At 39.8% G+C, this 14,303-nt stretch overlaps 1 protein-coding gene across 2 annotated transcripts in view; it reads right to left on the reverse strand.

Moving 5' to 3' along the window:
• The window catches only part of rbm20 (RNA binding motif protein 20), a 152,479-nt gene that overhangs the window by 75,936 nt on the left and 62,240 nt on the right, over positions 1-14,303 (reverse strand). For both annotated transcript variants that reach the window (XM_061880483.1, XM_061880485.1), the window contains exons 2-3: positions 7,236-8,208; positions 2,453-2,517 (exon numbers count right to left, since the gene is read on the reverse strand). In XM_061880483.1, the coding sequence (XP_061736467.1) occupies positions 2,453-2,517; positions 7,236-8,208 (1,038 nt within the window). The remainder of the gene's footprint in view (positions 1-2,452; positions 2,518-7,235; positions 8,209-14,303) is intronic.

Consider the following 14,303-nt stretch of genomic DNA (forward strand, 5'->3'; position numbering starts at 1 on the left):
AGCCGCCGGGGCGCTAATTATTTTAAAACCTCTTCCCACTCCTGCGCTTATTCAAGGCATGCGGTAAAAATAAGCAGGCGCTAATCATTCCAAAACTTATTCTCACCCCTGCGCTTACCAATGGCATGCAGTAAAAAATTGAGTGTGATATAAAAAAGAAAATTAAAAAAAATTATTCTGCGGCCGCGGCCCGGTGGTTGGCAACTGCTGCTTTACGACATGTCATCGCGACCGCCTTTACACAACGCTATCTGCGTGCCGTCCGAACGCATGCATTTCGCTGCTTCTCATACGAGATTGCAATGCATACTTGGTCAACAGCCATAACTTTTACACTGATGGTTGTGATATAAACAACTTTAACACTCTTACTAATATGTGCCACACTCTGTGAACCCACACCAAACACATTCCTGGAGAACATCGGCTCTGTAACACATTATAAACGCAACATAAGAATTACCCACATTGACATCCATCCATGACTCTTGGCTATATTATACACGCGCCCCCAACCCCGCGCACCTCAACCGAGGCATGGAGAGTGGGGGGGGGGGGGGGGGGGGGGTGTATAATATAGCTAAGAGTCATGGATGCATGGCATTGTGGGTAATTATTATGTTGCGTTTATAATGTGTTACAGAGCCGATGTTCTCCCGAAATGTGTTTTGTGTGGGTTCACAGAGTGTGGCACATATTAGTAAGAGTGTTAAAGTTGTTTTATATCACAACCATCAGTGTGATCTGTATGGCTGCGGAACAAGACCCCTGGTTTACACATAGTAAAAGCAAAAAAAAAAAACTCCTCCGCCGATTTGAAACTGACGACAGGGGAAGCGTCACTCGTGACGTCACGAATTTGACCCGATGGTAAAAGTAAGCATGCGCTAATAAATTTGGGGAGCGAGTTTGACCCGACAGTAATTCAAGGCAGGTGCATGTTACATGCTATTAAAGCATATACAGTATATTATTGTTTTTTTCCAAATTGAAAACACTTCTTTGTGGTTTACATAACATGTAATGGTGGTTCTTTGCGAATGGAAGAAGTGTCAAAAGATGAAGCTAACTGCTTTATTGACACTCAGACTTTACTTAAATCAGCAACGGAGCAGCATCTCCTCATCCGCTGGAAATGTGGCCCGTGAAAAAACGCCCGACCGGAACACTTAATAACTTGTCAGGTTCAAACAATGATGACATCTATTAAACAAGACAAGAAGCAAGGAATTGAACAGAGACAGAATTCAATTCAGCTCAATTGAGGAGAAACGCGTAGACTACAGTGTCGTCCCACGCTCTGCCGAAAGATTGTACGCCTCCTCTTTTATTTGGACTTTCCCTGATTACATGGCAGCAGCTGTTTCTAAGGGAGGGGGGGCGTAAACAGAAATACCCTTTGGTTACAAAACAGTTTAAAGAAAAGGTCATAAAACAGTCCCAAGAAAAGGCGCCTGGAGGGAGGTCAGGCTCTGCCTCCTCTATGCTTTGTAGATCTCGAGTAAAGACAAAATCTTCCTGTGGATTACAACACATCAAAGAAACCGACACCCTCATGTCGCTCCATATCCTACACAGCAGAGTTTTACAAGCCTTTTGCTTGATAGGATCAAAGACAGCTTTTGTCCTCTCGCAGGGCGAGCTGAACTCAATGTAACACAAAATTTTGTGATAACTTAGATACAAATATTCTGACATAACTAAAGTTCCTTGGGTGATTAACGTAAACTCACTACACCGGTATGTTTTAGCGCTTTCATGGCGAGTTTACTGACAGATATAAGTAAGAACTTTACATTACTTTATATTAGAAATGGCAACAGCGTCGGATGAATTTCCCATAACAAGAAGGTAGAGAAAAAGAAGAAGCTTATCCACTACGGTGTCAGCACGGACTACAAAGGCGGACGCGAGAAATTTTTCAGGACTTACGCAGATCCCAAATACAGATCAGCAGGTACCAAAAGGTAAGAAAAGTTGCTTTTGAATAATATTGAAAAACAAAACGCCATATAATATGTCTTAACCTACCATAATAATACTCGTATGTTGAAGCACAGTACAATCCATAAAACATTGTAGCTTGCCAAAGTCGTACTAGAACATTTTGATAGAGTTTTGAACACTGTTTGTAATGTTCTATATTTTTAATGGGACATTTAAAATGTTGGTGTTTTTTACTTGAGTCATATTGCAGTCTACGCATATCTCTTGTGTGTGACTGCCATCTACTGGTCACTTTTATCATTACAACATGTACCAAATAAAATAGCTTTGAGGTTGGTAAGGAAAACCAGAATTATTCCTTACATCAGGCGCACTGGGTTATAAGGCGCACTGTTGAGTTTTGAGGGAAAAAAAGATTTTGAGTGTGCCTTCTAGTCCGGAAAATACGGTATTTAAATACTTTGAGGCAAAAAGAATCCAAGAGCAATATAATCAAAAAACTCACTTTTCGTTGATGTACAACATTCGGTTCTGCATGTGTAGTTTTCCCTTCACGTGATGGTCCCAGTCCTGGAAAAAAACACACACAAATGCTAGTACCTTGGTTTTCGTACACCCCACTTTCCGTATGATACGGTTTTTGTGTATCGTCTCAAGCAAATATGCACATTTAAGAACCTAATTTGCCCGGAAGTAAAGTTGGTGACTCCAAATAATCCATCACAGTGCCAAATAAAGTTGTGAGTGCCAGCACTTTGATAAAGAAAATGAGAAAAGCTAGTGATTTACAGAAAGAAATCAAACCAAAGTACGCAGGCCCCCTTCCTATCTCTCCATTTTTGCGTGTCTTCACCAACAAGATTCTTCAGTCAAGTGATGTCAAATGACCATTTTTCTATTACATTCGTCATTTAGATGTATTTCATATTGTTTCGTATTGTATTGTTTTCTGCATTTAAAAATATAATTTCTTTAAAGTTTTCAGCCATGTTTTCACTTTGACAAATGCTATTTTTCTAAATTTTAGTACTGAAGTGTATTTCTGTTCTTGTCGCCCCCTCCCGGGCAGGATATGCTTTGCTGAACAAAAAAGTTGCTTTATTACAAGCCAGCGTCATTAAAATAGGTCTGCAGTACCCGGAGGAATCTGAGTCAAAAAAAATGAAGGACTCCTAACTTGGAGAAGCCAAACCACCAGTGTTATATTCCTACCTCGTGTTTGTGAGTGTGTGCTAAGTCAGGAGAGCACATCCTGGCCATAAAAGGAGATGTTCGTGTGTAAGTGTCTGGAAAACTACTGCTTTATTTCATAACTTAAATGTTGGCCTTCAGCTAGAGAGGTAGTCTTTTCTCAAGCGTATGGTTATCACTTTTGCATTTCAAAGTCCCAATTAGGGCCTCTTTCCTACGAGAAGTGATCGAATCCACCTGCGAATATAAAACTAACAAACTGAATATCAAACTGAAATACCACTATTTACTTAAACTTGAATGTTTGCTTTCTCCAAGATGAATATGAACATTCACCATACGTAGAACATAATATGAGTTCATCAGTTCTCTTCACTATCAATGTGTGTTTAACATGATTTTGTGCCTGTTTTTTCTGTCTTGGGACCACATATGTAAATAAGTATAATCTAGCTCATTATTAGTTTGTAAGAGGGTTGTACGGTATACTGGTATTAGTATAGTACCGCAATACTATAATGAATCATATTCGGTACTATACCACCTCTGAAAAGTACCAGTCAGTAAATGAACAAGTACAATAATAATACATTTTCTACCACTTGTTCTTAATAATTTGGACAAAATAATACAATGGAAAATGACACAATATGTTACTGCATAAGTCAGCAGCTAAATTAGGAGCCTTTGTTTGTTTACTTACTAAAAAAAAGACAAGTTGTCTTGTATGTTCACTGTTTTATTTAAGGACAAACTTGCAATAGGAAACATATGTTCAATGTACCGTAAGACTTTTTGATGAAATAAAGCCAATTATGCCATTTTTTGTGGTCCCCTTTATTTAGAAAAGTACCGAAATAATTTTAGTACTGGTACCAAAATATTGGTCTGTATATACACTAGTCTGTATATCAAATTTCTAATGATTAATGAAACTTTTGACAAAGTCATCACTACAAACTTGTGCGTTCTACTTTGCTTCCTTGGACTTAAGTTTAAGTTCCAGTGATAGTCACACACACACTAGGTGTGGTGAAATTATCCTCTGCATTTGACCCATCCTCATGTTCACCCCCTGGGAGGTGAGGGGAGCAGTGATCAGCAACGGTGGCCACGCTCAGGAATCATTTTGGTGATTTAACCCCCGATTCCAACCTCTTGATGCTGAGTGCCAAGCAGGGAGGTAATGGGTCCCATTTCTATAGTCTTTGGTATGACTCGGCCGGGGTTTGAACTCACGACCTTCCAGTCTCAGGGCGGACACTCCAACCACGAGGCCACTGAATTGGGAATACAGCACCCAGGCGGTCTACCTTCCAAGCCTTAGCTTCTGAGATCGGGCGTGCTCAGGGTAGTATGGCCGTAAGCTGGACTGGACTGGACTGGACTGGACTGGACTGGAGTGCCATATTCAAGAGCCATTTTTCTTGTTGTCATTTCGTGAAAACTAGAGATTTTTCACCCTTCTTGGTTCCCTCTCTGAGGAACTCTGAATACACTTTTACCCATTTTCGCAATATGAACGGTTCCAACCGCGTAAAACAACGCAAACATAGGACATGTTTCTTCGAGAGAGGCAAAACGGCGCCCAGAACACTTTCCGTCAATCAATCAATGTTTATTTATATAGCCCTAAATCGCAAGTGTCTCAAAGGGCTGCACAAGCCTCAACGACATCCTCGGTTCAGATCCCACATAAGGGCAAGGAAAAACTCACAACCCAGTGGGATGTCAATGTGAATGACTATGAGAAACCTTGGGAGAGGACTGCAGATGTAGGGAAGACCGGATGCAATGGACGTCGAGTGGGTCTAGCATAATATTGTCAAAGTCCGGTCCATAGTGGATCTAGCATAATAGTGAGAGTCCAGTCCATAGTGGGGCCAGCAGGCTTTGAAAACAAACACTCGCTAGACCACCACTTCGAGGCTTGCATAGTTAATGGACGTGACGTCAGGTGAATACAATTTATACCGAAGGTAGACTTCCGACCCCTCACTTGTAAAGTGAAACGGTACGCGGCTATATCAAACTGAAGGCTCTAAAGCAGGGGTCACCAACCTTTTTGAAACCAAGAGCTACTTCTTGGGTACTGATTAATGCCAGTTTGATACACACTTAAATAAATTGCCAGAAATAGCCAATTTGCTCAATTTACCTTTAACTCTATGTTATTATTAATAATTAATGATATTTATCTTTGTGGAAACACTGATCATCTTAATGATTCCTCACAATAAATATATATATAGAAAAACAGACAAATATATAAAGAAAAAAAATGGGTATTTCTTTCTGTCAGAAGGTTTTTTGTAGAGAATAAATGATGAAAAAAACACTTAATCGAACAGTTTAAAAAAGGGGAAAACACGAAAAAAATTCAAATTACATTTTGAAACATAGTTTATCTTCAATTTCGACTCTTTAAAATTCAAAATTACACGGAAAAAAAGAACAGAAAAACTAGCTAATTCGAACCTTTTTGACAAAAATAAAAAAAATAATTTATGGAACATCATTAATAATTTTTCCTGATAAAAAAAGTATAATTGAGTTGTGTGGTCCTCTGTGTTTTTTATACACTTTGATTTCGGTGGCAGAGGGGTTAGTGCGTCTGCCTCACAATACGAAGTTCCTGCAGTCCTGGGTTCAAATCCAGGCTCTGGATCTTTCTGTGTGGAGTTTGCATGTTCTCCCCGTGAATGTGTGGGTTCCCTCCGGGTACTCCGGCTTCCTCCCACTTCCAAAGACATGCACCTGGGGATAGGTTGATTGGCAACACTAAATGGTCCCTAGTGTGTGAATGTGAGTGTGAATGTTGTCTGTCTATCTGTGTTGGCCCTGGGATGAGGTGGCGACTTGTCCAGGGTGTACCCTGCTTTCCGCCCGATTGTAGCTGAGATAGGCGCCAGCGCCCCCCGCGACCCCGAAAGGGAATAAGCGGTAGAAAATGGATGGATGGATGGATTTCTATTTTACTGTTTTAATTGATTTTACCCTTTAAAATAGTTTTTAATCATTTTTTTTTTCTATTGTTTTTTTATATTGGTTTTATATTTATTTATTTTTTGTTTTAATTCAGTCATTGGTGGAGCATAATATTGTTTTTTTTAATATTGTTTTTTAACATGGCTGTGCAGCACTTTGGAAACGTTATTGTTGTTTAAATGTGCTATATAAATAAAGTGGATTGATTGATTGGATTGATTGATAATTTTAGAATTTTGATGACATGTTTTAAATAGGTTAAAATCCAATCTGCACTTTGTTAGAATATATAACAAATTGGACCAAGCTATATTTCTAACAAAGATAAATCATTATTTCTTCTAGATTTTCCAGAACAAAAATTTCAAAAGAAATTCAAAAGACTTTAAAATCAGATTTAAATTTGATTCTACAGATTTTCTAGATTTGCCGGAATAATTTTTTTGAATTTTAATCATTATAAGTTTGAAGAAATATTTCACAAATATTCTTCTTCGAAAAAACAGAAGCTAAAATGAAGAATTAAATTAAAATGTATTTATTATTCTTTACAATAAAAAAAATAAATGTACTTGAACATTGATTTTAATTGTCAGGAAAGAAAAGGAAGGAATTTAAAAGGTAAAACGGTATATGTGTTTAAAAATCCTGAAATTATTTTTAAGGTTGTATTTTCTCTCTAAAATTGTCTTTCTGAATGTTATAAGAAGTAAAAAAAAAAAAATGCATTTATTTAAACAAGTGAAGACCAAGTCTTCAAAATATTTTCTTGGATTTTCAAAATCTCTTTGAGTTTTGTCTCTCTTAGAATTAAAAATGTCGAGCAAAGCGAGACCAGCTTGCTAGTAAATAAATACAATTTAAAAAATAGAGGCAGCTCACTGGTAAGTGTTGCTATTTGGGCTATTTTTAGAACAGGCCAGAGGGCGACTCATCTGGTCCTTACGGGCTACCTGGTGCCCGTGGGCACCGCGTTGGTGACCCCTGCTCTAAAGGTACCAAAAAAATCAGAATACACACAAAAGTACCGTTATCCACCTAATGCCGATGCATGTTCATGAGAGCTTATCACATTCTAAAAATCATAAACAAAACCTCAATGAACTTACCTTAAGGTTATAGACTTTCTTGTCACAGATGCTGCATTGGTGTGGCAGTTGAGTAGGTGTGACAGCGTGGTAGTCATTGACTTGGTAAGGTTGAAGTGCCCTGGTACCTGAACACATCGTGTCCTCAGTACCTGTCAGCGGCTGGTAACCCGTATAACCCTGCATGTCGCTAGTCCCGAAAGAAGAACCTCCACCCTGGAGGTTAAACTTGTGGTCAGAGGTCGGCTCCTCGGGGTTATAAAGTTCCTTCCTGGACCTTGCAGTCCAAACGGTGGCCACGTCAGACGCCATTGCCGCGTTCGTAGTCTGACTCAAGTTGCTGGGACTTGTCCATTGATCTTTCTGTCCGGTGTGATTATAAAGAGCCATGTTCTGATCACCAACACTAAATCCAGCTTGTTGTCCAGAGACATCCTGTCCGTAGAAATCTTGCTTGAAAGCAACATTGTTCTGTTGCTTAGTGTTGATCACTGAGTAATGTCCATTGGCGGCCGCAGTCGAAGCGGCAGATGCCCCCAAGTTGTACGGAACACGCCTGTCAACATCTGAGGGGTATGTCGGCACGGACTCCACACCCTGTGGGCCAACTGTGGTGCCTCCGACGTGATGGTTCGGTCTACAATTCCCCGCGTTTGGGTTGAATCCCGTTGTCCCTAAAGCCGAGTTGGAAGCGGGAAAACCAGGCACCCCGGTGGGAAAGCCGATCTGGGGGTTTCGCAGTTGATTGAAGAGAGGCTGGGCCATGGCAACATTGGAAAGAACCTGATTGAGAACAGTGGCGGCGGCAGTGTTGCCCCCCTGAGCCAGCTTGAGGCGATGGAGGGTGAGCTGGGCTTGGAGTTGAGCGAGCTGGAGGCTGGCTGGAGTCAGGAGGAGCTGCTGGTTCTGCTGCTGGGACCCCGCTTGCAAACCACCAGGCAGCTGCCCCCCCAGGGGAAGGCCCTTCTTAGCTGCACTGTCCAATGGCACCGCACTGATGACAAAAATGAAAAGAAATGAGTTCTACATTGTGAAAGTACATTTTGTACATGCACCGTATAGAAAATATAATATCAAACTCTCCAATTCAAAAGTTGTATCACATTTTGACTGTCACGCCAAATTTCTTCTCCCTACACCCCTTAATTTGCTTCCGGGGTCATGATTAATACAGACGTTTTGTTAACGCTATATTATAAAAAAAATTAAAAAACAATTTACAAACACAAGCTATGGGATGACATGAGAGGAAACCTGACCCCGGAAGTAAATACGTTATCCCATAACTTGTGTTTGTAAATATATATATATTTTTTTTAAATAATATAGCATTAATAAAACATCTGTATTAATCATGACCCCGGAAGTAAATGGGGGGGGGGGGGGGGGGGGGGGGGGGAGAAATTCGGATGACGTATTTACTTCCGGGGTCACGTTTCCTCTTATGTCATCCCATAGCTTGTGTTTTTAAATTCCATCCATCCATTTTTTACCGCTTACTCCCTTTCGGGGTCGCGGGGGGCGCTGGCGCCTATCTCAGCTACATTCGGGCGGAAGGCGGGGACAAGTCGCCACCTCATCGCAGGGCCAACACAGATAGACAGACAACATTCACACTCACAATCCAATTTAGTGTTGCCAATCAACCTATCCCCAGGTGCATGTCTTTGGAGGTGGGAGGAAGCCGGAGTACCCGGAGGGAACCCACGCATTCACGGGGAGCCTGGATTTGAACCCAGGACTACAGGACCTTCGTATTGTGAGGCAGACGCACTAACCCCTCTGCCACCGTGAAGCCTGTGTTTGTAAATTGTTTTTTTTGTTTTTTTATAATATAGCGTTATATTTTTAAATATAGCGTTAACAAAACGTCTGTATTTTTATAATATAGCGTTATATTTTTATAATATAGCGTTATATTTTTATAATATAGCGTTAACAAAACGTCTGTATTTTTATAATATAGCGTTATATTTTTATAATATAGCGTTATATTTTTATAATATAGCGTTAACAAAACGTCTGTATTTTTATAATATAGCGTTATATTTTTATAATATAGCGTTATATTTTTATAATATAGCGTTATATTTTTATAATATAGCGTAAACAAAACGTCTGTATTAATCATGACCCCGGGAGTAAATTGGAGGGGGGTGGAATTTGGATGACGGATTTACTTCCGGGGTCACGTTTCCTCTTATGTCATCCCAAATTTTTTTATAATATAGCGTTAACAAAATATTTGTATAATATAGCGTTATATTTTTATAATATAGCGTTATATTTTTATAATATAGCGTTAACAAAACGTCTGTATTTTTATAATATAGCGTTAAATTTTTATAATATAGCGTTGTATTTTTATAATATAGCGTTATATTTTTATAATATAGCGTTAACAAAACGTCTGTATTTTTATAATATAGCGTTAAATTTTTATAATATAGCGTTGTATTTTTATAATATAGCGTTATATTTGTATAATATAGCGTTAACAAAACGTCTGTATTAATCATGACCCCGGGAGTAAATTTGGGGGGGGGTCACGTTTCCGCTTATGTCATCCCAAATTTTTGTAGAATATAGCGTTAACAAAACGTCTGTATTTTTATAATATAGCGTTATATTTTTATAATATAGTGTTATATTTTTTATGATATAGCGTTAAGAAAACGTCTGTATTAATCATGACCCCGGAAGTAAATGGGGGGCGGGGGGAGGTTCTTGTAGGGAGAAGAAATTTGGCATGACATGACCAGTGAATAGTTAAAGTTAAAAAGTTCACATACCAATAATCTCACACGCACACTACGTATGCTGAGATTATCCTCTGCTTTTGACCCATCACCATCACCCCCTGGGAGGTGAGGGGAGCAGTGAGCAGCAGCGGTGGTCACGCCCGGGATACATTTTTGGTGATTTAACCCCCAATTCCAACCTTTGATGCTGAGTGCCAAGCAGGGATAATGCCAATGGGTCCCTTTTTAATAGTCTTTGGTATGACTCGAATAGGGCTGCAATGCTTTGGTTTACAAACAGGAGGAAGGGAATTCATATGGCCCTGTTCGTCACAGTGTACCTGACACATGAAACGTGACAAATTGGGGTGTGCGCTATCCACTTTAAAGTGTCGAATACCTTCAAGGGAAACTGCACTTTTTATGGGAATGTCTCCTATAGTTCACAATCATTATGAAAGACATAATGAGGGATGAATTAAAAAAAAAAAAGTATTCTAAATATTAAATAAATGGGATAAAAAGTCCACCTAAAATGGAGCCTATGGGAACTGTTCAATTCTGCCTATAGAGGCCCTAAAAAAACAACCAAACACCTGTATTGGGATTTCACATTCATGATGTAAGTAAATGTGTGATGTAGTAACAGACACATTTCATATTTACATATTTTGATCATTTTAAGTATTTACATATTATTTATGTGAAATATACAGTGGACATTATCTATGTCAAATACACAACGGACATTTTTTATGTAAGATAAACAGTGGACATTAGTTATGTAAAATACACAATGGACAATATTTATGTAAAATGCATAGTGGATGTCATAGTTTTGTAATTTTTTTAGTAATTTTTAGTCGTAACCTAGATAAAAGGAAGACGTATAGAGAAACAAAACTGAGGAAGAAAAATAATTCAAAAGAATCAGCCACCAAACGTAGCTTCTGGTTCGTCATGCTGTTAACTATCTGTCCGGCTGCACACGCTGGAAACGAGTAGCGAGGGCAAATTCATTCATTTACTGACAGTGCAGTGTGAAAACTGATGTGTTTACTTTCAAAATAACTAAACGCAATCTCACTTTCTAAGGAAACATCCACATTTTGATATCCGGCCCCTGAGACCTTTGGGCTCTTGAAACTGCGGCCCTCTTCATGACGTAGCTGAACAGTCCTGCTACATGAATAAACTAATATCTGCTTTATACTATGAATTAAAGAGATACTTATAACCATATTTATTAGATAATGGGGGCATCCAATCACCTGTATTGGGATTTCACATTCATGATGTAAGTAAATGTGTAATGTAGTAACAGACACATTTCATATTTACATATTTTGATCATTTTAAGTATTTACATATTATTTATGTGAAATACACAGTGGACATTATCTATGTCAAATACACAACGGACATTGTTTATGTAAAATAAACAGTGGACATTAGTTATATAAAAATACACAATGGACAATATTTATGTAAAATGCATAGTGGATGTCATAGTTTTGTAATTTTTTTAGTAATTTTTAGTCGTAACCTACATAAAAGGAAGACGTATAGAGAAACAAAACTGTGGAAGAAAAATTATTTAAAAGAATCAGCCACCAAACGTAGCTTCTGGTTCATCATGCTGTTAACTATCTGTCCGGCTGCACACGCTGGAAACGAGTAGCGAGGGCAAATTCATTCATTTACTGACAGTGCAGTGTGAAAACTGATGTGTTTACTTTCTAAATAAGTACACACAGTCTCACTTTTTAAAGAAAAATCTACATTTTGATTTCCGGCCCCTGAGACCTTTGGGCTCTTGAAACTGTGGCCCTCTTCATGACGTAGCTGAACAGTCCTGCTACATGAATAAACTAATATCTGCTTTATACTATGAATTAAAGAGATACTTATAACCATATTTAATTAAATAATGACATTTTTGAATTTGAACTCACATTCTGGCTACTTTATTTTACATTTGTGGACACTGTTTTGTAAAAAAAAAAAGAAAAAAGACAGTTGGTTTATTTTAGTGCATGTAAACATGCATAGTGTGTGTGTATGTGGTGACGTTAAGCCACAAACAAATTCTTGTTGAGGGCCACACAAAGCCTGTACAGTGTATTTTTGCATGCTATGAAATAAATTCAACAAATAAAGAAATAAAACCCACAAGATGAGGCTGGCGACACAACATTCCACAGTTAAACTTGAAATCCCGACAAGTGATTTGACTTTGGACCAGGGACAGTTACTGGGCACATAGTCCACAGTAAACACTCCTAAGCGAACATGCATGCTGATGGAGCGAGATACCCTGAAAGCACCCCGGCCTGTGACTCAAAGCTAAAAATACCAGAGTTTCCCCCCCACCCCCGCCATCACAACACGGTGTCCTTAATAGACTGACACGGTCTCTGGGTCGCTTGGAACTCCGAGCAAGAACTATTTTGTAACGTCAACTCCCTTAAAAAGAAATGAGGCATCGTTTTGAAAAAAATTTGGGGGCCTTTTTTTTTTTTGTTTGTGTCAAACTTTTTAAAGTTAAAGTTAAAGTACCGATGATTGTCTTTCGCACACCAGGTGTGGCGAAATTATTCTCTGCATTTGACCCATCACCCGTGATCACCCCCTGGGAGGTGAGGGGAGCAGTGAGCAGCAGCGGTGGCCGCGCCCGGGAATCATTTTTGTTGATTTAACCCCCAATTCCAACCCTTGATGCTGAGTGGCAAGCAGGGAGATAATGTCTCCCATTTTTTTATAGTCTTTGGTATGACTCGGCCTGGGGTTTGAACTCACAACCTACCGATCTCAGGGCGGACACTCTAACCACAAGGTAACACTTTAGTATGGGGAACATATTCACCATTAATTAGTTGCTTATTAACATGCAAATTAGTACCAAATTGGCTCTAAATTAGTCATTATTAAGTACTTATTAATGCCTTATTCTGCATGGCCTTATTATACATCCATCCATCCATTTCTACCGCTTGTCCCTTTTGGGTTCGCGGGGGGGTCACTGGAGCTTATCTCAGCTGCATTCGGGCGGAAGGCATTAGTGAATTAGTGAATTATATTTATATAGCGCTTTTCTCTAGTGACTCAAAGCGCTTTACATAGTGAAACCCAATATCTAAGTTACATTTAAACCAGTGTGGGTGGCACTGGGAGCAGGTGGGTAAAGTGTCTTGCCCAAGGACACAACGGCAGTGACTAGGATAGCGGAAGCGGGAATCGAACCTGCCAACCCTCAAGTTGCTGGTACGGCCACTCTACCAACCGAGCTATACCGCATTGTACACCCTGGACAAGTTGCCACCTCATCGCAGGCCTTATTATAGAACCAGTACAACTAACCCCAACCTCAACCCAAACCCTAACCCTGGGGATAAGTTGATTGGCAACACTAAATGGTCCCTAGAGTGTGAATGTTGTCTGTCTATCTGTGTTGGCCCTGTGATGAGAAGGCGACTTGTCCAGGGTGTACGCACCTTCCACCCAAATGCAGCTGAGATAGGCTTCAGCAACCCCCCCGCGACCCCAAAAGGGACAAGCAGTAGACAATGAATGGATGGATGGAGGCATATAACTAACCCCAAACTCAACCCTAACCCTCTCACACTAACCCTCTCACCCTAACTCTAACCCCAACCATCCATCCATCCATCCATTTTCTACCGCTCATTCCCTTTCGGGGTCGCGGGGGGCGCTGGCGCCTATCTCAGCTACAATCGGGCAGAAGGCGGGGTACACCCTGGACAAGTCGCCACCTCATCGCAGGGCCAACACAGATAGACAGACAACATTCACACTCACATTCACACACTAGGGACCATTTTTAGTGTTGCCAATCAACCTATCCCCAGGTGCATGTCTTTGGAGGTGGGAAGAAGCCGGAGTACCCAGAGGGAACCCACGCAGTCACGGGGAGAACATGCAAACTCCACACAGAAAGATCCCGAGCCTGGATTTGAACCCAGGACTGCAGGACCTCCGTATTGTGAGGCAGACGCACTAACCCCTCTGCCACCGTGAAGCCCTAACCCCAACCAATTAACCCTAAATTAAGTCTTTGTTAGTTAGAATACGTTCCCTTATTTTTTATACCACTTGATTATCAAGTAAGATGAATAAAATGGTCAACAATTTCTTTTCTTAGTGCAAAAATGAACAGATTAAAAATAAATAACTGTCTCCTGTCTTTTTCTCGTTCTGGGTCCCCACAGCGAGACAATCACATGATTATTAATTTGAATGTTTACACCAAGTTGTACAGTGTTAACATTAAGTAATGAGTTCTAAACAGTACTCTACTGCCTTTAAACAAAAAAAATAGCGGTACACT

This window comes from Nerophis ophidion, linkage group LG20 (assembly GCF_033978795.1).
Source record: "Nerophis ophidion isolate RoL-2023_Sa linkage group LG20, RoL_Noph_v1.0, whole genome shotgun sequence".
In the NCBI taxonomy this organism is placed as follows: Eukaryota; Metazoa; Chordata; class Actinopteri; order Syngnathiformes; family Syngnathidae; genus Nerophis; species Nerophis ophidion.